At 35.8% G+C, this 22,786-nt stretch overlaps 1 protein-coding gene across 22 annotated transcripts in view; it reads right to left on the bottom strand.

The window, feature by feature from the left end:
• The window catches only part of C2CD5 (C2 calcium dependent domain containing 5), a 69,634-nt gene that overhangs the window by 23,711 nt on the left and 23,137 nt on the right, over positions 1-22,786 (bottom strand). For 8 of the 22 annotated variants that reach the window (XM_075439785.1, XM_075439824.1, XM_075439809.1 and 5 more), the window contains 3 exons: positions 18,789-18,897; positions 4,331-4,445; positions 1,697-1,792 (listed from right to left, as the gene is read on the bottom strand). In XM_075439785.1, coding sequence (XP_075295900.1) covers positions 1,697-1,792; positions 4,331-4,445; positions 18,789-18,897 — 320 coding nt within the window. Of the gene's footprint in view, positions 1-1,603; positions 1,793-4,330; positions 4,446-16,891; positions 16,958-18,788; positions 18,898-22,786 lie in introns of all 22 variants that reach the window. The other 14 variants (XM_075439688.1, XM_075439856.1, XM_075439841.1 and 11 more) reach the window with 5 other exon arrangements.

A 22,786-nucleotide genomic window follows, 5' to 3' on the forward strand; every position in this document is an offset into this window, starting at 1 on the left:
TACCTACTTCAATCATACACTGCAGCTATACTCTGCTCCATTATACCAATGTGACAAGTATTGCATTTTATGAATTAGAAGAATAAAATTAGGCTGCACACTAGTAGCTAAAATGCTATAAATAAAACTTGCATTGAAACTTGTTATGCAGGAATCAAGAAAAAGTACATATAATGACCAACAATTTCTATAAACCTAAAGCATTACTGAGCTGGCTTTAGCCACTATTTCTAAATGTAGTCCGTGGTACAACAGTTGTACAGAGAATTTGCTGTACCAAATACAATGAAAAGTCTCTTTTACATGGATTGTATCCAAAAACCTACATAAACCTAATGAGCAGAACATAAAACACCAAACCAACCATCCTACTGAGAAGCAGCACAATATATATTAACACTGTAAGAAGAATAGCAAGATTATTTCCTGAAATAAGGTATTAGCTAAAACGTGTTATTCACTTAGAACACTCAGTCCCACTCCACCATTAAGAAATATCCAGGAATGACCACTATAAAAATACAAACAAGGAAAGCACAGGCTAGCTGCAACACTGCAAAGTTAATCTGTTTCACATAAGCAATTCTTCTCAGTGAATTCTGAAGAGATGCTTAAGCAAATCTGACATATTTGGAACATTAGTTATCCTAGACTTTGGCAAATATATTTTGTCTCAAACATGGGCTTTGTCCGTTTAGGTGCTTCGCTTTCCTTTGGCATTTCTAATCTATGCCAAGATTCTTAGTAGCATCAAAATACATATTTTGATAAAAATGCAATTTCCTTCATATTATGAACATGCCATTTCTTTTGATGACATTGTGAATATGGAAACAAATGTTCTGGCTACAGTTTTCAAAAGTCTACATAAGAATAGAAAAACGCCTTCTACGCAACAAGGCAATGGCTTCCTGCTAACAAAGTAAAAGAATAACCAAAAATACTATGTTGGCAGGGTTATTACGGAAAAAGTAATGCAAGTTCTAAGGTGTAACAAATAGCCTTATAACTACGATAATCCCTTGCAATCTTTCATGACTATCCTGATAAACACATAATAAATTACCAATATGCATTAGTTAATCTAAAAATTTCCCCCCCCACTATAACTGTTTGTCAATACTCATTCTTCAGATTTTATCTGCAAGAGTAGGAACAAAGCGAAACTTCATGTTTTTCCTTCAGTTTCATTATCTTCTTCATAAATTTCAACTGAAATATACATCTTCTGTAAAAATCTGGCACCTTCTTTGTTTTATAACCAAGCTATTTTATCTCCCATACAGCTGTTAAATAGTATATATAGAGCATATGTACACCTAGTACAGCCACAGCAGGGTTTTTCTTACATAACTTATTATACATCTGTCATTTTTTATAGTGGGATATAAAATTGAGAAAGATACCTGAAGAGCGGCAAAGAAAAAAAACTGAGTTATGATCTGTGGTTAGTAGTCAAAGGCGTTACCTTATTCAGACTGTTAGAAATAAAAACAGAATATCTAATTTGGTGCAGAGTTCCATTACTTCTGTTGTTGTTGTTGTTAGTGAAAAGCAGTAAAGTGGTTGGTCCCGCATCCTGTACTGTAACACTGTAACCTACCCTAATAGAGAAGAACTATCTTGGCTCTGAGGAAAAAAATCAACCTCTCCCTTCTCTGACCCTATGGAAAAGAAGCCAGGCTGCCATGACAACCTTTGTTCCAAACAGCCTTCCATGGTGCCATCCTGAAGAAACCTAGGGTTCAGTACAGCTGCTGTGCCAGACGCGGACAAAATACAGACCTCTTCACTATAAGAGAAAAGAATTACAACAAAGTGAATTCCTTCTACTTCGTGCTACTTTTATTTAAAACTATCAGATTAAAAGGCTGGTACAAAAGTCTCAAAGAATTCAATAAAACTACTAATTTTGTGCATTTGTGCAATTTTATCCATTAAATCTCACAAACAATCCTCTTCTGGTATTTAAACCATTATGTAAGGGATGCAGAAGGATTGAGCTGAAAGACTGTAGAGCATTGCCCCACGTTATAAATAATATGCTATAACACCACAAAGGCTAACAAGGTTTTAATATGCTATAACACCACAAAGGCTAACAAGGTTTAAGTATGGTTTTCAATACTATGGTTAATAATGCAAAGAAATCCAGTCAACCAAAAAAGCAGAGAAACATGTAACAAACCAAGGCATAATTGTTTACCAAAGTAAAACAGAAGCTGAGAGCCTCATCATCTTATAAACATTCTCAAAATGAAGTTATAACACAGCACTGACAGGGGTGCTTCTTGGAGGACAAAAAGTAGCAAAACAGGAAAATCTGACTATGAACAACTACAATAATGGTATATACAGCATGTAAAGTAACTGACAATATTAATATTAAAGCTCTCAGAAGTGCAAACTATGATCTCAGAGCTTTTAATATTTCTGAAATTGTTAAGTAAGCAAATCTCTAATATTCAGTACTTAAAATACTATATTGGAAAAAATACAGAAAAAAAGCTTTCCCACATTTTCTAGAATGATACACGTGCCTTTTTGATTTGTTATTTCTCTTTCCAGAATATTTTTTCATATATAACATCTGGCAGACCAGTACTTACAGACAGAGCCTTGCTCTTTAAGCATGGAATAAAGCTGAACTGGCAAGCAAGCATGGGAACTCTAATCAACTATTTTATCAATGATCAAATACTACCACATTAAATTCCTTAAGAAAAATGAAAGTAGGAAATAACCCAGTAACTGACTGCCTATCTATACTCTGTACACTCTTTCCCCACAGTTAAGGTAGAAAAAAAAAAAAAAAAATATTCATACTTTTTACAAGGAGACTGACAGCCAAAGGAATACATTTTCCATTTTTAGTGCAAGTTCATCACCCAGCAATGGAAACTTGCACATTGTAATTCTGAGGTAAATATGGTCTTTAAATTACCAAGCAAGACAGGACATAACCAGACAAGACAGCATAAGGAATACATACCATGCCTTGTCTGTTCAGTAAGTTCTCCTGTTTTCCTACTCTGCTAGCACAAGTGCTTAACTTCCAGTTTTCAAGTTTTGTGAAAGATCTATATATCTGGTATGGGGTGCTTTGGTTTTGGTTTGCTTTGTTTTTTTTTATACCTGCAGTGAAGCAACCAAGGTGGAGCAGCAACACATGTGAAGCCATCAATGCTGTGGCTTTCACCCTGATCATTTCTGGTTATCTTCCTACCTCACCAATGGATGGCGTGCACTCATGAAAGCACTGCATAACTCTGGATTTCCTTCTTCAACTTCTTAATTGCAAACTAAAATGAAACTTCTTTTTCCAACTTCTCTCTTTAAAAAAACAAATCCTTAGTGCTTTTTCTTCAAAGCATTCAGAGAAAATCAGCTGGACAGAAAATAAAATCACATGTCTGAGTCTGCTTCAGCTACTTTCCTGAAGCAATTCAAAACAATCGGTGAGCCAGAGTACTTTGATACCAGTCAGACACACTTGGCCCCAGGAGCAGCTCTTCATATACTACTCTGCGGAGGCAGGAAGCGACACAACCTTTCCTGGGCCGGAGAGAAGGGTGGGTAATAGTGAGTAATAAGATGAATCCCAAATTATTTCTCCCAATCTCCAAGCCTCTCACAAAGTTTGTTATTAAGCCACCAAAACACACAAGATTGGAACTTTCTTAGCCAAATGGAATACAGCAAGATACTGGAGTTTTGGCCCAAACAGGATGCAGTGCTGGAGAATTTAACCACAAAGACTACGGCAGAGCTGCAGGTTAATATGTTAAAACACTACTGTAGCACTGAAAGACAAAAATAGCAACACACATTTTCCAGAAAGAAATACAGAACATTTACACCTAAAGTATTCAAGATCTATCAGGCAGCACATTCTCCTTTAATTTACAATTAATACATTCACAGTAAAGAACTTGTGCCTTAAGTTTGAAGTTTACCATTTAAGTACTGGTCTGCGAGTTGTTACTCAGCAATGAAACTGCAATACGTATACTTTTAGGAACAGTCTTAGGTTTAGAAAGCTTCATAAATAAATATTGTTACTGCAAAAGCAAATATGTAGGTTTGAAATATCTTTAAAAAATAAAAATTGTAATGTTCATTAGAAAAAACTTAAAACTCAATAAAAACCCAAACCAAAACATATTAAAAAGCACAATATTGACATCTCAGAAAGTTACTTTAACAACCTCCAAAGTAGGTATACTAGACAATACGAACAACTGTGTTGAAGCAGTTCATCATTTTTAATCCACTGAAGATCATACAAATTTTGTGGCATTTTGAAAATCAAATCATCATCATGATTTACCAAATGCTAGTTGATTCACTGTAGCCCACTACAGCATGACAACCCAGTGCCTTGGCATGGGATTTTATTTCTTGTCTGATTTCTGCCCACCATGCATCTCGCGTCTCTGGTTCATCTGAAAGACAAAGGTATCAATCAGTTCACTATTCTGCACTATGTCAACATAAAGTTTCATGCAATTAATCTGAAAAGTCGAATTGTTCATATTCAAATGTATTGTTGTATCTGGACACGCTTTATTTCCTAGCTATCACACTTCAGCAAACCCTAACAGGGCTTTTTCACTTTCTTGTTTGTCACCCATGTGACCAGGTTCTGACAAATTACTGCATTCTTGTTGTTGTCCATATGACAGATAACACCAAAATATTGTAGATACTGTTCCAGTCTCCACCCACTTGAAGACCATACTGTCAGTTTCCAACAACACGAGAGCAGCATGTAGCTTTCAACAAAGCATTACAAACACTCTGTGATATTGAAAAACTAGCATTAGAAGTAAGGAAACAGTATTTGTAGTAATAAAGTAATATTTTACTTTGGTACACACTTGACATCTTTGAAATAACCTCAATAGTTTTTCCTACTGCAAGCAGTTCTGTCAACCAGATTTTAAAAATATTTGTCCAAGACTATCACTAACCAAATACACAGCTCTGTGATCCTTATTTCAGGGCTTCCAACTTTGAGACGCTATATGTATTTGAAACTATTTCTGCATTAACCACACTAAGCAGTACAAGATGTATGCTGACTATGTGTTTCTCGATGCTTTTCTCCTTCAGTATCCTGGCAACCACACCTCTTCTCTCTCCCCCTCCAATGGATTCTAATCACCTTTACTGTCTTTGAGGTTGTATGTTAAAATTTATCGTAACTGCTTTTCTTGCATACTACATTAAAAATCAAAGAGACTGCTACTAGAATAAGTTTATGCAATCCATTTATTTTAACTGTTCAGCAACTAGTTTCCCAAAACTAAAGCTCGTCTCATGAGCTTTTTACATATGAAGTCAACAAGTATTGTCATTTACAATTAGTTTGTCGACTATTTCTTCTTTCAAAATGGCTTACCTGTACCAATGAACTTAGTTGAGAACTATGTTAACTGCTCATACACAAAATAAAGGGAAAAACAATAACAAACAATAGGCACTAAGATACTACAAAGTGTTCTGAGCATAGATTCTTACACAATTTCCCTGAAATCAACTGAACTTTGCTCAGACTTCTAGCAATTGAGATCTCCTTGCTGAATTATAATTTAAAATATCAATGTCAAAACCTGAGATTTATTTGGAACCAATTTTTTACTACCAGGAATATTTATAAGTATAGCATATGATAACCTTTATCATACACTAGGTTCTCTGACAACATGACAAACAAAAATGAAAGATGCATATATACACATACTTTGAAATTTACCGAAACAAGAACATTGTACAGCAAGATGTATTCATTCATGAATTTACCTCAACTTTTCATTTAGAACTAAGCTTCCAGCTTTCTAAAATAAACTAATGATCATTTTTAATTTGAAAAAAGAGCAGAGGTACGTATATCCAACTATACCTAACTTTAGATGTTAATTCTTGTGTAACTCCTAGCATTGCACTAACAGCAGCCTTGAGTGTCCAGGTTGAACTTTACGCAACCTTTAAGAAATGAACACTGAAAAGAAAAAAAAAACCTACAGTGATAGTCCTTCGAAAGTTTCTCTGCAATCAAGACAAAAATATACACATTAAGACACAAAACAGACTAAGGATTTTTATGAGCTGTATCGATCATGTTCCCTTATATCCCAGTTCACCTTCAGTAGATTTCAATGCATTACTACCAGAATCTCGAGGATAGCACTTCGCTGTCTCTTACCATGAAAACAGTGTTTAAACATTTTCACTGACTGGGAAAATCAAATGCTCGAGATAATACACAGTAGTCCTGACTCAGACGGTTGGAGTACCTGCTAGCAAGGTCTCCTACTTTTCAGCTTTCAGAAGCCGACAATCATGCAGAAATAACCCATCACATTGTAGGGGTGGAGTTCCCAAGCTCAGCTACGAGAATCATCTGTGGTACACAAAGGAAAGTGGGAGGCGAAATGTCTTCTCTTTTGTGTGTGCATCTCTGTCTGAACAGAGGCCGTGATTGCTGCCACCAGTTAACAGCAGTAGTGGTAGGTGAACGAAGCAACTCTGGAAATTCATTTTAAGGCAAAGGCTACAACATCTGACAAAATGGAGAGCTGTATGGGAGATGTGTGACCTCAAGCACATTCTGTAATTATTATCACTAACTGTTCATGGCAGAAGGGACATGGATCTTGGGAGCAATTCCTCCTTCCCCATTCAATCACACACAAGAATTTTGCTTATCAATGTGTGTTTCTCTCTACAACAGGAAAGTGTAAGTAGCAGGAAAAGTGGTTCACTGACTATGCAGAACAATTCTTACTCAAATAAGACGATCACAGGCAGCTCGCTATAAGCATTGACTGAACAGCCACACAAATTTATGTGTTTCCACAGAAAAACACCTGTAAAGGGGAAGCAACCTTCTTCTAGGCATAAACAAATTATACTAAATGATCACTTCTCTCTTCACACCTTTAGGTACCATTTGGGAAAAACTGCTCCTAATTGTCACCTTTCTATGACAAAAAGTGCAAGAAAAGGTGAAGTCATGATGAAGGAGTTGAAAGTGAGCAACAGGTGAAGTGACTGGGGATGAACACTGAAAGTACTGTGCAACAAAGAGTAAGATCACGAACAAGAATATGACACTGAAAAGGTATGCAAACACAGTAAAAATTGAAACAGAATGAAATGTTGAAAGGGAACAGATATGCTTAAGGGTAACAGAAAAAGTAGAATAAGTGACGGGTCCCAAACAGTTAACTGTCCTCCACAAAAAATTTATATTTTAAATTAAAGTTTAAGAACAAGTTCCTAAGAGAGTTAACACAATTTTCTCACCTAACTCATCTACAAGAGCACCCTAAAACAATGAAAAGCACATATTGTTGTGGGATTGCTCAACACTATGTCTTGCTAACACAACATTTAACTCCTTACTCTGAGAATCTGTTCAACATGAGAATTAACAAAGCTATTAACTACAGTAATATAATGGATCATTTTCATTCTTATTAGAGATAAGAACAATTTTCCAGCCATTGTCTTCAGTGTTACCAGGATCGGGCCCAATATATTTCAAAAAATCCAACAAAATCTTATTGCACAAGTTCAAAATTTTCTATACGAGTCATGCATAAACAAGTGTTTCTAGAGAAGACTGGGTCCTCTGCTTAAGACATTTAATTGAGTATTTTTTCTTCCAGAAAAAGGCCAAAGATACGAATCAGTATGTTTATATATAAATACCGTGCATTCATAGTTTACATGAACTTACCTTTGCATATTAAAACACAAAATGATTGTCTACAATTAAAATCAAACACCATGACATTGCAATAATAAATTGATACAAAACACTGAATGCAGTGCAATGTGTAGCATTCATATCCTTCTGACAAATAGTTTCACAAGCAGCCTTTTTTTGACACGAGCCACACAATTTCACATGGGGATGCCATAGTAGCATTTACAAGTTTAGTAAAGCTAAGGATTTACATAAACAATTAGAGGAGTTGGGGAAGCAGGATGGCACGTGTCCAGTACACTCCGTAAGAGTGTCTGTTGTTGTTTTTTCGCTAAGGCAAAAGCTTAGGAACTAAGGGTTTGCAAAGCAGATTGAGCAGACAGTAGCCAGAAACGGTGGGTATTTTGGCGCATGCTTGGATCAGGTGACAGTACAGACTGAAAACTATGGCAGCTCACTGAAATGGTTACAGAAAGTAATGGCCCTGGATTCTAGGTGGAAGCAAAAAGGCAAGCATACATAGCACTCAACCACAAGCTTTTCTAGCGAATCTGAGTAGTTTATAGCGACGTTTATCTATAACTTTAAGCAAAAAAGCCTGCAAAAATTACACTGCTATTATGCGTCATTTATTGGAAACCAACGACTGAATATGCAATCTATTTTTATTAATGTTTCAAAACCGGCATGATATTTATAACAAAGTGGAAGCAAAGCACACTGCTTCTAGAGTTGAAGACTTCAGAAAATGTTGTCAACGGTACAGTATTCTATAAAAATCGTGCCAACTCAAACCTCCTCCAACTGAAACTTTCCAAATTTATTTTATTAAACAGCTTTAGAAGATACAAACAGCACTGTACTTGTTCCATGCCCTAAATGCCAAGTCAGTTCTATCCACCACCAATTCACCTATCTCTTTGCTCCCAAATATGAGATTGACTTCTATGAGGCTTTATCGTCGACAGGACAACATCCTGTCCAAATCTTTCACCTGGAGATAATTCCAGACACTGTCAATACTTTCTAAGTCATAAGAAGCAACATCTTTCCAAAGTCATTTGCTAGAGGTTCACTTGTACAGGGCCTTTCAAGATGTAGCCACAATCTGCATTACATTAGGTCCATACAGATTTTTAAAAATTGAAGAAATATTCAGAAGAACAGTCTCTTGATTACACAGATAGTACTCAAGAGTTATCGTATTAAAGCGGAATCCCTAGGTATCGTGAGACAATTACTCTGAAGTGGGAACTGTATGATCCATTTGAACTTCTTTTAACACTGTATGATTTAGTAAACATTTACATTTATAATGTAACATTCCGAAATGGGGAGGACAATCACACTATGAAAGTTTTCACAATCTACAGATTATTCACTGTTCTGTTGTCTCAAAAATGGCAATGGAGACACCTAATATTCTTTCAGATTCAGTCTCTGAGTCTTTCACTGGGCAGAGTCATTATCCACATCTTCCTTATTCCCTTATTCTTGGATCTTCTTCATTAAAACCCCTTAATCAGCTTACACAGAAAAAGCGTGGGATTTTTTTGCAGGTTGGTTTGGTTGTTTTTTGTAAGAGACACCTTTGGTAGGTTTACAAGCACCCTTCCCTGGACCTTGAAGTTTAATTTAATCCTCTCTGATTATCCCATAAATCTTGAAATTTCCTATCATATTTCTAAAATATTAACAATTAAATAACTGTAAAAAAAGCCAAATCCTGTCGTCTGTAAAGTTGAAACACAAAACACAGATAGTAAATAACTAAAGCCTCAACAGATTAACCTAAAACTTTCACAAGATTTTCAAAGCCACTCCATCGTTTTTCAGAAATCACTCCCTATACTCATCTTCAAGAATAAAAGATGCAAAAATAAAACTTTGCTTATGATAGGGAAACTGAAGGAAGTACATTACTGGGATTTCTGAAATGAAAACTGAGATACACCAAACCAGCACAAAACAGTGCCACGCCACCAAAGAGAATAGGTACACTTACTCCTACGAAGCCTTAACTACAGACAAAACATCCAGCGCCTGGAGAATAATATTGAATCAGTGGTTTTCCGCCAGATGAGGTCAGAGCAAGCCCAAACTGCTGAATGAGCCAAAAAGCAGGTTTAAGTTTGGATGTTGAAGAAATTCTTGAATTACTGAAGAAACAATTTTAAGAACATTTAGCATTAAAACTGCATCTAGCCTTCACTCATTGACAGAATGAGGTATTTCAGCTGGCTGACTGAACACAAAACCATTCATTCGCACGGCTAGTTTTCCATTGGGTCAGTCAGGCCAAATCACTACATGACAGCCAGAAGACCGCAAGTGCACACGATAGAAATTGTACAGGTCAGCAGCATCATTCCTTTCAGTGGTAGCTCACCATTGAGGTGTGTTAGCTTAATACCAATATACAATCCATGATGGAGAAGCAGCAAAGTGGTTGTCTTAGTAACATTCCCATCAAAAACCCTGAATTCTTTTCTTATATTCTAAATTTCATAAAAAAAAAACACAAAAAAAAAACAACCTTGCTGCTAGCAAGCTAGAGAATACTCTGGATTTTCTTACAAAAGAAAAAAAAAGTGTTGCTAAGTATGAAACAGAATTAACAGAATTACCATAGCTTCTGTATCACTGATATGGGTGAATATATTTGTAATCTAGACAGAAACATATGGAATTATACTTCCAATTAAGAAATTTTTCAAATGGGTCAGGAGATGTTTTTACCTATCTCACCCCTAAAAGGGAATTATAAAAATCCTACTTCAATGTTTGGTTTTTGGAATCCTACCATAACTTCCAATCAGCTAACTCTGAGCCATATATTCCTGAACAATTTTATATTCTCAGCATCCCTGACAGCAAGCCCTGAGATGTCTCCCTGCATGTGTTCCTCAGAAATTCACTGCAACACTTCAAATGCTCAGATACCTAAAGATTAGCATATTGTAAGCCTTATGACTGACATCACTAAACAGAAGTATTTTTATACAGTCCATGGTGACATAACATCTGCAACGGAAACTAAATCAACTTTGTAAATCTAAACGGAATGTCCCCAATTAAAAAAAAAAAAATAGTAACTACTTGGATTTTCACACTGAAAAAAGCAAACTTCCACTGTTCTACACTTTGTCTATCAGTCAGACAAGTTATATATGTAATACATATGTATGTAATTAATCTTAGGAATAAACATGCAAGTCAATTGGACAGACTATAGCATAATTTAACCTTTTCTAATATTAAAAGTAATCTTTGAGGCAACAGTGTGGTTCAACAAAATCTGCTACAAATACCACAAAGCATGAACTACACAACCACAACAGTAATACATTCTGTAACTTTTCCTTTTAATTGTAGATGAAGGTCTGATAGACACAGCCCAAGCTGCAAAAAAACATCATGTTTAAAAAAAAAAAATCCTGTAATAAGACCAAAACTGCAGTAATAATATATTTTATAGCTAAAGAAAACCACCACGTGATACAACTTAACTAAAATTTTTAAAAACTAAAATAAAATGAAAAGATATATCATTTGAAGACAAATAATGATCTTCAGAGTATTTATATATGTACATAACAAAAACTAAATTGAAAATTAAACTGTTAAGGTAACACTTAAAAATAGAGGATTAAACTTCACCTTACTTCCTTAGAATTATAAAAGTTCAACAGTACTGCCCAGACGTAACAAAATGTTCAATATTGGGAACTAATTCATCTCTGGAAAATCAGTGTGCCAGGCTTAAATGTGTATGTTTGTCACTCCAGCTTTAGTTATTATTTCGATCAGTCATTCATCCTGTAACAGTGAAGTTCTCCTAGCTGTGCACAAGGTTCCTCTAATCTGAAGACAAGTGGGACACTGAAGATGATCTAGGAACCCGTTTTAATCGATTCTCTCACAGTGCAGGGCAAGGGTCTGCCACGGTGAACAGCTGCTAGGTAATAAACTACTTATTCTACCTTGTATCTCTGTTGCTTTGTCATCTTGGCACAATAAATACAACCTATTTTAAAACATGAGCAATCTTCAAATGACAGCAACAAAGGGGCTATTACTCAAAGCTGGAGACACTATGCTGTAACAAGACACGTCATCTTAAACCACATTTCATCTATTTTCTAACTAGTATCACAAAATGAACTAGAAGTATGATTTAAAGCTTTGAACAAGCCAAACTACCTGGAATGTTACAACAAGCAACAAGAATACTAACTTGTCTAACACAGTCCTTGAAAGAAATATACAGAATTTTAAACACAAAAAAACTAATCTCTCACCAAACACGGATAGATGTTCACAGGTCAGATCGCCTTTCTTCCTGACTGCCACACAGACTACCTACCTCACCGCACAACTGCAGAAATGGGATGGCATTATTTGGCACAAAATGACACTGCCTCTGTACTTCCTACTCAATGTTTACACTGCTCAGCCTTGTTATACTCACAGAACCTCTCCACTCATTATTTCTATACACTCACAACTGTTTATTTTGTTTTCGGACAAACTAGTCAGAGAACCTTTCTCAGCTTCTGAATCCTAGGAGCCTTGCCTACAGTGCCTTTTGGAACGAGTTCAGGACCTCAGTGAGACCGCATGAGGAGAGACCAAAAACTCGGAACTTACAAAAAACACTGAAAATATTAATGCAAAAGGTCAAAGACAAATTGCGTTGTCTAACAGCATCCAGTACAAACTGAACCAGAAAGTAACCCTATGTTCTTTCTTTATAACAACATAGCATATTAAAGAACTTCAGTCCTAGCACTTTGAAGGAAAATCTCTCATGCCTAAATCAGCTCAGATAATGATCTTACCCATTAACATTTAACCAGTTATTTCTATAATCCTGTTACGGTCAGTTAGAACTTGTGTTATCTGCCATTTTCCTACAATACTGTATGTAGACATTTTACAAGGACATGTTCACCTGTAATTATATAGTAGTTAGGTACGTGTCCTTTCAACTAGAATCAGTCTAGTTTTCTTCCAACAGTAATATATCTTGAGCCAGGCAAGAAGTTCTACAACTGTATCTTTTTAACCACAGAGTGACACATCATAAGGCTGAAAAAGCTCATTGTAATCCATGAAGGAAATTATATCAAGATAATAGTTTTAGTCAAGCCCTCTATTTTGAAATTAGGAAGAATTACGTGCAAGAATAACAATGTTCTGCAAGACCAAGTTTCTATCTCTTATGTACTATCAATTCAAAACCAAATCATAGTGGTGCAATAAGCAACAGCTTTACTGAAGCATTTGTGCAGTGAAAAATCTATGATGGCTTTCACACCATTAGCCAAATTTCAGGGAGACTTTTAAATCCGTATGAACAGATTAAATAGCATTACTTACTATTAGGCAAAGAATTCTAAGCCAAAGATTTTAAATGCCAAGTTTATTAATTTATGAATGCCTAATGGAACACAGGAATACTATTCTATCCTGACAGCGACCAGCCTTTGTTCAGCTACACAAATATCTACTCGGAACTCTCCAAAATAAAACTAATGCACATTCCCACCCACCCCCAAATGATTTCATTAATATAAGGGTGCATCTGCTTCAAAAAGAATATTCAAACACCATTCAGCTGAACGATAAAGAACACCTAGGAATGTTCACGCCTCTGGAAAGGTTGCAGAAAAGTAGAGTGCAATATTACTTAAACACATAGCACCCCTCACTCTGTTCAGAAAAGCCTCTGACAACTGCCTTAACCTCCCATTATCATACCAAAACAAGCTGATGTACAAGAAGTCAACCTGGAAACTCCCCAAGAAAAGGTGAGAGGTCAAGCTTGAAATGTTGTTTTCCTACTAGTTCTGAACGATAACTACATCAGACACTAACAAAAACATTCTAACATTTTCTACTTGTTCATACAAGTACGCCACACTTACACCACCGACAGCAGTACGAAATGCAATTTGCACATTCACTGTACGTTTGTGTTTCTGTGAAAGAAAAGCATTCAGTTACAGAACCAAAACATATTCAAGACATCCTCTTGCAATTCCTCACATACAAAACTAGAGTTCTGGAGAATTTCACACTGCAACAGCAAATCCAGATAGCACACAGGGAGCTCAGGAAACCCTCAGGAATTTTATTAAGCATCTTTTCTCCTCCATGTTTGACTACCGGAGCTGAAGAATCACTGCTGAAGCAGCTCCCCGAATGAGGGGTTTAAAAATGTAATTATGTGTGAAAACCATTTATATGTCAGTGCTATGAAACAGCCATCTGCAAAAGTAATCTCTATTCAACAAATTCCTTGCACTTCTTAAGAAATCTTTCTTCTCTGTGTTTAACCTCAGTGAGAAACTTTAACAAAGATCCAGTTTTCTGGATCTAGGATTCCTTTCATGTTTTTGTATTTATAGTACATCTTTAACATCCTTTTTCAGAGACAGCGCCAGAGTAGTTCTTCCACTGTACTATGTGCCCTCTTTTCTACGAGTTTGTGCTGTGGTCTCACTACTTTTGTTTTGCAGATTCATCTTGATCGTCACCTTTTCATAATTTTACAAACATTTCAACAATTCTGTCACTGAACTATATGCAATTCCCAAATGTTTGATTCATCAAATAAAGCCAGTCTTTACTTCCATGTTTGATTTTCAAGCATCTTCAAATCTCTGAGTTTTCACCACCATCAGATGGACAGTCCTGTTGTATCTTACACACTTAATAAACAAGGCCTCCTGCCACTGGAAAAGAAAAAAAAAAAAAAAAAAGAAATATCCTTCCATGTTACACAGGCTATCAGCAAGCTTAAATGAAGCCTGAACATTTCACAGAATCACACAGAATGGTAGGGGTTGGAAGGGACCTCTGTGGGTCATCTAGTCCAAACCCCCTGACAAAGCAGGGTCATCTACAGAAAAAAAAGCGAAATAATTTTCAAAAAGGAAAATAATTTTAGCCTACTCATGGTTGTGATTACATTCTTGTTAACATGAACGTAATGTAAAGATGTAGTACTGATTTCCTTAAGCTATATAAACCCCTGCCGTCCTTCAGGCCAAGCAACGGTCAGGCCAGCAATGACAGAGCTGGCAATAAAGCTCTAGAAGGGGGAGAAGAATAGAAATCTTATCCTTTGATTTCTCATTCATAACAGATCTGCACAGCATATTTGCTATTCCAGTATAAAACAGAGTTAACCTGTACGTAATCTGCAACTCTACTACCCGTCACACGTCATATGTAACGACTGATATGCTCTCTCCCTCCTTTCTTCTTTGTTCGGCAACGTACCGAGCACTGCGAAAGAAATGTACTTCCACGAACAGCAGCATAACCTGCTCAGTCCCTAATCAGCAGGACTAATCGAGACTGTTACCACAGAGCTGCTGACACATGTCAAGGCAATAGAAATACAGACAGTTCTCAGTATTAAGTCTAAAATTACTGTTTCTTTTAGACATCTCTACTCTAAAACTTCTGGGTAACAACCACCTCTGGATACAAAATGCATATATATATACATATATATGTGTGTATATTTGTGCCTTCTTTTTTCCTCTAAAAATGTTAGGCTATTGTTTTGGATATTCGGTCAAGAAATGAAATCATGACTTCCCCTTAGCTTCCTAGACTTACATTTCTGGATCACTTTCTAGTCTAGCTCAACACATGCTTAGTGTCTGTACATAATTCATTTGCTCCATTATTCTAGTACAACTCTTCCATGGTAACATCTTACTAAACACTATCTCAAAGATAGTAACAACTAATTCCAACTTTTCAAGGTAACATACAAGATGAAAAATTTTGACACATTTTTAACACCTTGGATCAGACTATGCTATAGCAGCAACAGATCTGAGAATTTTATAATATTATTTTCACACTGAAAGTAAAACCCATTTTAAAATATTATCACTTTAGAATAAGCAAATGAAACCAGTAAGACCAGAAAATCTCACAATTACACTAGTACAGGACACTACTATAGCAAGGAACAAGGATACAAAAATCCGCCATGAGTTTTAGTCACTACTTAATATTGGACTATTTGTAAAATGAAAAATGTATATAGATAATTTAAACTCAAGTTTAGAGCATGACCCGGAGTTGCACTGCAACACTGAAGTATGGAGAAGCAAAGTTTGTTTCCAGGGGAAACAAACCCCCAGGTGAGCTTTATACCTTGTTACTATGCTAGCTTTATACCTTGTTACTATGCTAGCTTTACAAACACCAAAGTTTGGCAAAGTGTGCTGGCTTGGATATCATATGCAGAGAAGTTATGCCTGCCCTTCTTCCAAAGCATGCTACGTTTCCAGAGAAAAAGGGGGGTGTGGTGTGGTGGTGTCTTTATTTCTCCCTCTAACAAGCCAGTACTCTATGTAGCTTTTAGGTAAACAACATCATCAACTCATCCATTCTCTCTGCAGCTGTATAAAGTTACACACTTTGATTTCAAAGACTGCAGAGTATTAGAGTATTAGGGCGGTTTTTAAGCTAGGTGTTAAAGTGATTTTAAAAGTTCAAGTAATTACACTGTCAGTCCTGCAAGCTGACTGCATTTTACAATACCAGATTCATGAACCAACAAATGCCAGACTACATACCACCCTTCTCTTTAAGCAGAAAGTCCTCTTCATCTATTTTCCATTCTCTCAATTTTTTTATCTACTATTTAGAACACACACATTCCTCAATTTCCTGAAATTAACAGAAGTACAGCCATTGTTCAAGAAAGTGCAAGCTCATGCAAAACAAAACAAAACTAACACCCCCTCAAACCAAACACCAATTAACAACAAAAAAATTATCTTTAAAAAAAATTCACATCTGACATGATCCCAACTGTATAAATAAGAATCCATTCTCTTTCCCTAAATTACTTGCTTCATGTTCACTGAGTTGAAAGCTACTACAAAATAATCGTCTGAATATTCAACTTTCCAGATTGGTATTAAATTATTCTTAGCAATACTATTTTCTACTAAAACAGTGTTTTGCAATTTTAACGAAAGCCTTTAACAACATTAAAACAAGACATTTTGGCATTTTATAAGAAAAAAGATTTAAATTTGAAGCATTAACCTAAACATCCTACAGCATTTCTAAGAACTTCACTGAGCTGCCATAATTTCTGTCAGCATATGTAGTACTGAATGACTAGTAAAATACCTGAATTGAAACTATTCCAGTCTAGCAGTTTGTATGATCTTGTGTTACCCATAATTCCGACAAAGGCTGAGTTCAAAACAGCAAATTAGTAGATCAGTTATAGGAGCAGAATAGTGAAAAAAAAAACTACCAACAAGAACACAATTGACAACACCACTCCACAGGAACTGGAAAGACACAGACAGCAGAGTTAATAAGAGGCTGAAATAGAAAGGGAAAAAAGGAGCATGCTATAGCAATCTAGCACTAGGTGTGATCAAAGTGTACAGTATATAGCAATTAATGACTTATCAGTAAGTTCTCAGTCCACCTTCAAATGATCTTTCCTCTTCTACATTTTCCCATTTTTTCATTTGCTGGTTTATTTGTTTCCTTTAGTATTTTACAGACTTAACTGACTCAAATGCTTAGTACAATCACCACAGCATCAGAATTTTTTTGCTGCTTCTTCACTTTCCCTCCCACAGCCATGTGCCTTCATTCCTCCTTTTGTTTTCACTGTTTTGCAATATACTGAGTTCAAAGTATCATGCATCTTACATTCACTTGTCAGGAGCAATCTACTAGTCCCACAAAAACATTGCAAAAAGCCACTTAGTTGCGCAAATATGCATCTCTGTCTCCTCTTCTGTCTCATCCTGCTTTCAGTCAGTTGGTAAAAATACAGGAGGGCATAATGCAAGAAATTAGTTTTTACAACTGATTTTTTTTTCTCATTTTGTCTTAAATAAATTTATCACACAGTAAATTTTGCACAGAAGTGCCCTGTCTCAGAAATCTATTGAAAATATAGAAGCCTCAGACAACTTTGTGGCAAAGGAAGGGAGCACTCACATACAGATTATACTTTGACATTTCTCTTAATCTTCTCTCCACTGTGTAAAAAAAATCTTAAAAATAGGAAAAAAAAGAACAATATTGTGCACTCACATGTTTTTTTAAAAAAATCCTTAAAGTAGTTTTTTTAAATACAAATTAAGTCTTGGATTTTATTTCATGTTGTCAGTTTACTGAATCTTTAAATCAGCAACATTTTACCTGCTGCAGAATTACTTGTCTTGGGCCACAGGAAGAAGAAAAGGAATAAAGTCTTGTGGGTTTTTTTAATTTGATTTTAAAGATGCATTTGCACAAGCTTTGTTTTATTACTCCTGACTAGTGCATGCAAAACCACTACAAGTGCTATTTTTTCCTCTCCTCTGTCTGCATTTTTAAGTGCGCTGTTAACTCCAACTTTTTAGAGTATTCCTCAGCTTGTCTCAGTGAATGTAACAACAAAGTCTTCAGCATCAAAAGTCACTTAATTCTGATACCAGGACTAGGACACGCAAAATACACATGTTCCAGTACTGGGGTTCTCAGGTAAATATTAAATAAAAATGTTAAAAGTACTGTTTAGTAAACTTTTTTAAGAACAGAAACAAAGCTGTAAAGGTTTTATCAAAAGAGGTTAAAAACATGTATTGAGCTAAATCATAGTCATTAGTCCTTAAGGATTTCAAGGAGCTGAAAATTAAAAAACACTCAGTTAAGATCAAGTATTTAATCTCATTTTTCTTTGAATGGAAAACCTGCATAAAGTTTTAACATTAAAAAGTGGTAAAAAAATAATTAAACCCTCATTAATTCAAAGAGGTTTTAGTGCAAAGTTACTAGATTCAAAGTACCTTATTATTTTATTAACTTGCTGAAAAGTTTCTCACTAAAAACATACCCTCTGAAAGACTACTATTTTTCAAGCTTAAATGATTGTCTGAAAAATACTGCTTTTAACATAAGTTGTTAGAATAGATTTGTATCTAATCAAATATTGATATGTCATAAAGTTATAAAGATTAGAAGTATGGGATCATTACAACCGGACTCAGGCAAGGAAGTTGTTCTTGTGTTAACATACCAGGATTGTGAATGCGATCCAGAAGCTTCACAGACCGTGCACTGACAACACCGCCAACATGGACAAGAAAGCCTGGTGGGAAGGTCGTCAAGGTAAAAAATGGAAATTCCTGTTATAATTAAAAACAAACATCAAATGACTGCTTACCAATCATTGCTCACTGTCAAATAAACATGCAGTGAATTGACAAATTTCCCTGAAATACAAGCAAAGCAGTTACATTAGGCCACGCATGCCCTTCAGGCGTACTGAGCACTGCGTAACCATATGTCTTCATAAACCCATAGTATAATAAAAGCAGAGGTATTATACGATGTAAGAATACCTTTCCCCGTAGAGTTGCATCTCAGCACAATATTAATAAATAATCAAAAACTTGACACATTTGTGTTAACGCCTCTATTGGTCCACTTTTAGGATGGCAGTTAAACAACATAATTCTACTTTCATTATCTGATACAAAATAAAGGAACATTTTTCTCTGTTTTTTGGGTGTTATTGTTACAACTGACTGCAGTTTGATTCTGAAGTACAGGGTAAAACAAACTGTAGTCTTGCAAGAATGATGAATCTTTTATTACAGGAAAACATACCCAAAGAATATTAGCCGACTGCTCTGCTAGTGTTGTATGCTCTAAATGTCACAAGTAAATATCCATCTTCTAGAATAAAGCACAAGTCTTTGAAATACCACTAAGTTCTTAAAAGTAAGGAAATTCACTTCCAATTTCCTTGCATAAATTAGTGTTTACCAATTCTTAATTAAACTGAAGAAATAGTAAGTTTCAGCAACTACTCAAAACAGCAATTCATACAAGAGGCAAAGTAAGTGATAAACAGCAATTTTTCATGACACACGTGATGAAATAAGACAGTCATAGTCAAAAGAGGTGAGCCCAAAACTGGAAGATTTTATTTTCTACAGAGACATTCTATGGAATGTCCAATATACATGTGATAGCACACTTACGGGGGAAAGGCAACAGATTTATGCTCAGCAATTCTATAAAAAGAAAAAAGAAAAAATCATGCAATCATGGTTTGTATAGTCACGATGATTGGTTAAATGGATAAAATAAACATTTTTTTATGAGAGAAAGTACAGCATAGATTCCTTTCTCACATAATTGAAGCACTTGCAACAGTACAGTTTAACTGAGCTTCTACCTAAACAGTGCACATGCTGCAGATTAAATGAGGATCATGGTTCTTCCAGCAATACATGGCATGAAAAGTCCTCTTAAACTCAAGCCCAATGTAGATTTAAAAATTACCACTCCAGAATTCTTAACCACCCTTGTTGTTAGTACCCTTACAACTTTTGAAAGGTCGTACAAACTTCAAGATTTCTGGATTTTCATTTGGCTTAGAGTTTCAAAATCAAGAGGCAAACTTTTAAATCGGCAACCATAGTACCAACAATCAGGAGCAAAAAAAAAAAACAATCCCACAACCCCCAAAAAACACCAAAACCTGCAGCTGTGCCTTACGACGCAATCCAAAAGCAGGAAGATTTCACCACAGGACTCTGCAAAGCCTGCTTGACTAATCTGTCTTCAGAAGCACCGATGCATCTCTAGAGGGGCTACACAAAAGCTTCCCCAGAAAGTTCTAACAGATCACAAAACTGCTTTGCATGTTATCAAAACAGGCAGAAAGCTCTGACGACAACACAGTCTGAACTCCTTTGCTGTACATGTCTTTCATGCCGAAAAATGGAAAAAAATGCAGTACATCCACACTTTGTTAGAATCCTCTTTCACTGTGGCTCTGTAGTATCAACTGTTCAGTGATTCACAAGTATACTGATAATATCTGTCCCTCTATAATTCCATGACACTCACTTTGCATAACTTACATGTAAACATACACATTTGCTCTCTCCCTTGAATATGGTTGTCCCACGTTAACAATGTTAACAATAATTAGCTTTCCCTGAACTGTAGAAATCAATAAAGTCTACCGCATACGCCACGTATATGAAACTCCACTAAGCCTATGCTATATTCATATTTTATACAAACATATATATACACTCACACTTAAATTGTGCTAAAACAGTACGCAACGAACAAAGTGAACGATCCTCCACGCTCTAAAGCTAAGCAAACGCGATGCTTTTCATCTATCTGGAGGTCCAGAGATTACTTTAAATTTTTTGTTTATTTACATAAGGCTGCATACTGTAAGTAATTTTAATACGTTCAGACTTCCAGTTTCCCTGATTCCCTACACTGCAAATCAGGAATATAACTTTTAAACTAATAACATGGTTTTATCTCAATCAATAGTTCAATACTTGCAAGTTTACATTATGATACATGATGAAATTAACCTATGTCCTCCCAGTTACAGCCACAGGCAAATCTGGGTAACTGACTCATCGAATCATTCTGACATGCTCTGATTTCATTAACAATGTCTCACTCATTCTGACACAGGTGGAATTCCACCACTTGGTATGATGGCTTTTCTTGTTCGAACTCATTTAGAGGTTTGAGGTTTTTTATTATTACATTACTCAAATACAAGTTCTAGCCTCATTTACATGTGGTGATCTGTCATACTTCAAAAAATATAAATTATAATTTGCACAAAAATAGAGATTCCGTAAGAGTGAAAAGCAGTGTTTCCATTACAAATCTCCTCTATTACTGCACTTTGCAAAGGACTATCTTTAAATCAAGGTGATGCAAGCACAGAGTATTTCCATATCAATTCACTACTCCATTTCATAGTCATTGACTGCACAGACCTTCAAAGAACCGCCACTGGTTTAATCCTTGCAATTACACAGAGATGTTATAGTTGGCATTTGGGGAAAGTTTGATAAGGTTACAATAAAATCCTCATAATATTTGTTTAATACAACATTTAAAAATATTTGTGTATATGCATACATGTATTGCTAGTATTCTTTTTTAACCACATTCCATACAAAGACACACAAAATAATGAAAAAGCAAATGGAACAAGGCTATGCACACACATCATTTGGTGTCAGTGCCAGCTGAAGCAGTTCTCAGATTCCCTTCCAGCCACTCACCCATTCCCATCGTTGTACCACTCCCTCAGACAACGCTCGTAATGCTCATGTACATTCAGAGCTTATGGGGCTGAACCAGAGTTAGGGAACTGGTCCATATTAAAATACTGTTAATTGCATGGTTGGATTATTTTTATTCTAAGCACATTTACTGTGCCATCTCACAAGGCGGCCAAACAACCTTACATTTTTTCTTCAACTGAACTGAGGGGATGGGCTGGATACTAAGAAGTCGTCACTGGAAAGAAAAGTTGCTTAAGTCGGCATTTCAGCCAAAAGAATCAGACAGACAACTGCACTCTAACATAACAGTATCTAGCAGTGCTCAGAGATGAAGATCAACGGATTTCCATTTTCAAAAGACAGCAGAAAAGATCTCTCAAGCACTTGCAGAATGCAAACATGGAGGAATAATGGCATTTGTCCAAGTAGAGGTCAAGAGAGATACAAAATACCATCAAGAGCAGCAATTGGCCATTTCTACAAAAACACAGGCTGATTTTTTATTAACTCAAGTTTTCCCACTGATGTAAATTCAGCGTATACATTTATAGATAAAAATACACACAGAAAGATAGCTGTCATGTTGTTACACCTGCTATCAACAGGCATCCAGGTGAAATGCTAAAAATATATTAATGTAAAACTTAACACGTGTATTTTCCATGGCTGGTGTATTTTCCCAGAGGAAATTAAGCCCGACTACCCTTTCAGCAAAATCAGTTCTGGATTGCAACTAAGGTGACACATTAAAAATACATCTGATTAAAAAAATGCTGTGAAGACATCCAGTTAAATGAACCGCTTTTAATACGCCTTTGCATTACCAGATAGGCAAATGAACTGAATTAAGACTCAAAAGAACTTACTGTGTATCTTATACACGTGGAAACATATTATACATATGGAATTTATTCTTTGTTTTCCCAAATAAGTGCTACCCTAACTAATC

Source organism: Opisthocomus hoazin, chromosome 1, assembly GCF_030867145.1.
Source record: "Opisthocomus hoazin isolate bOpiHoa1 chromosome 1, bOpiHoa1.hap1, whole genome shotgun sequence".
Lineage (NCBI taxonomy): Eukaryota > Metazoa > Chordata > Aves > Opisthocomiformes > Opisthocomidae > Opisthocomus > Opisthocomus hoazin.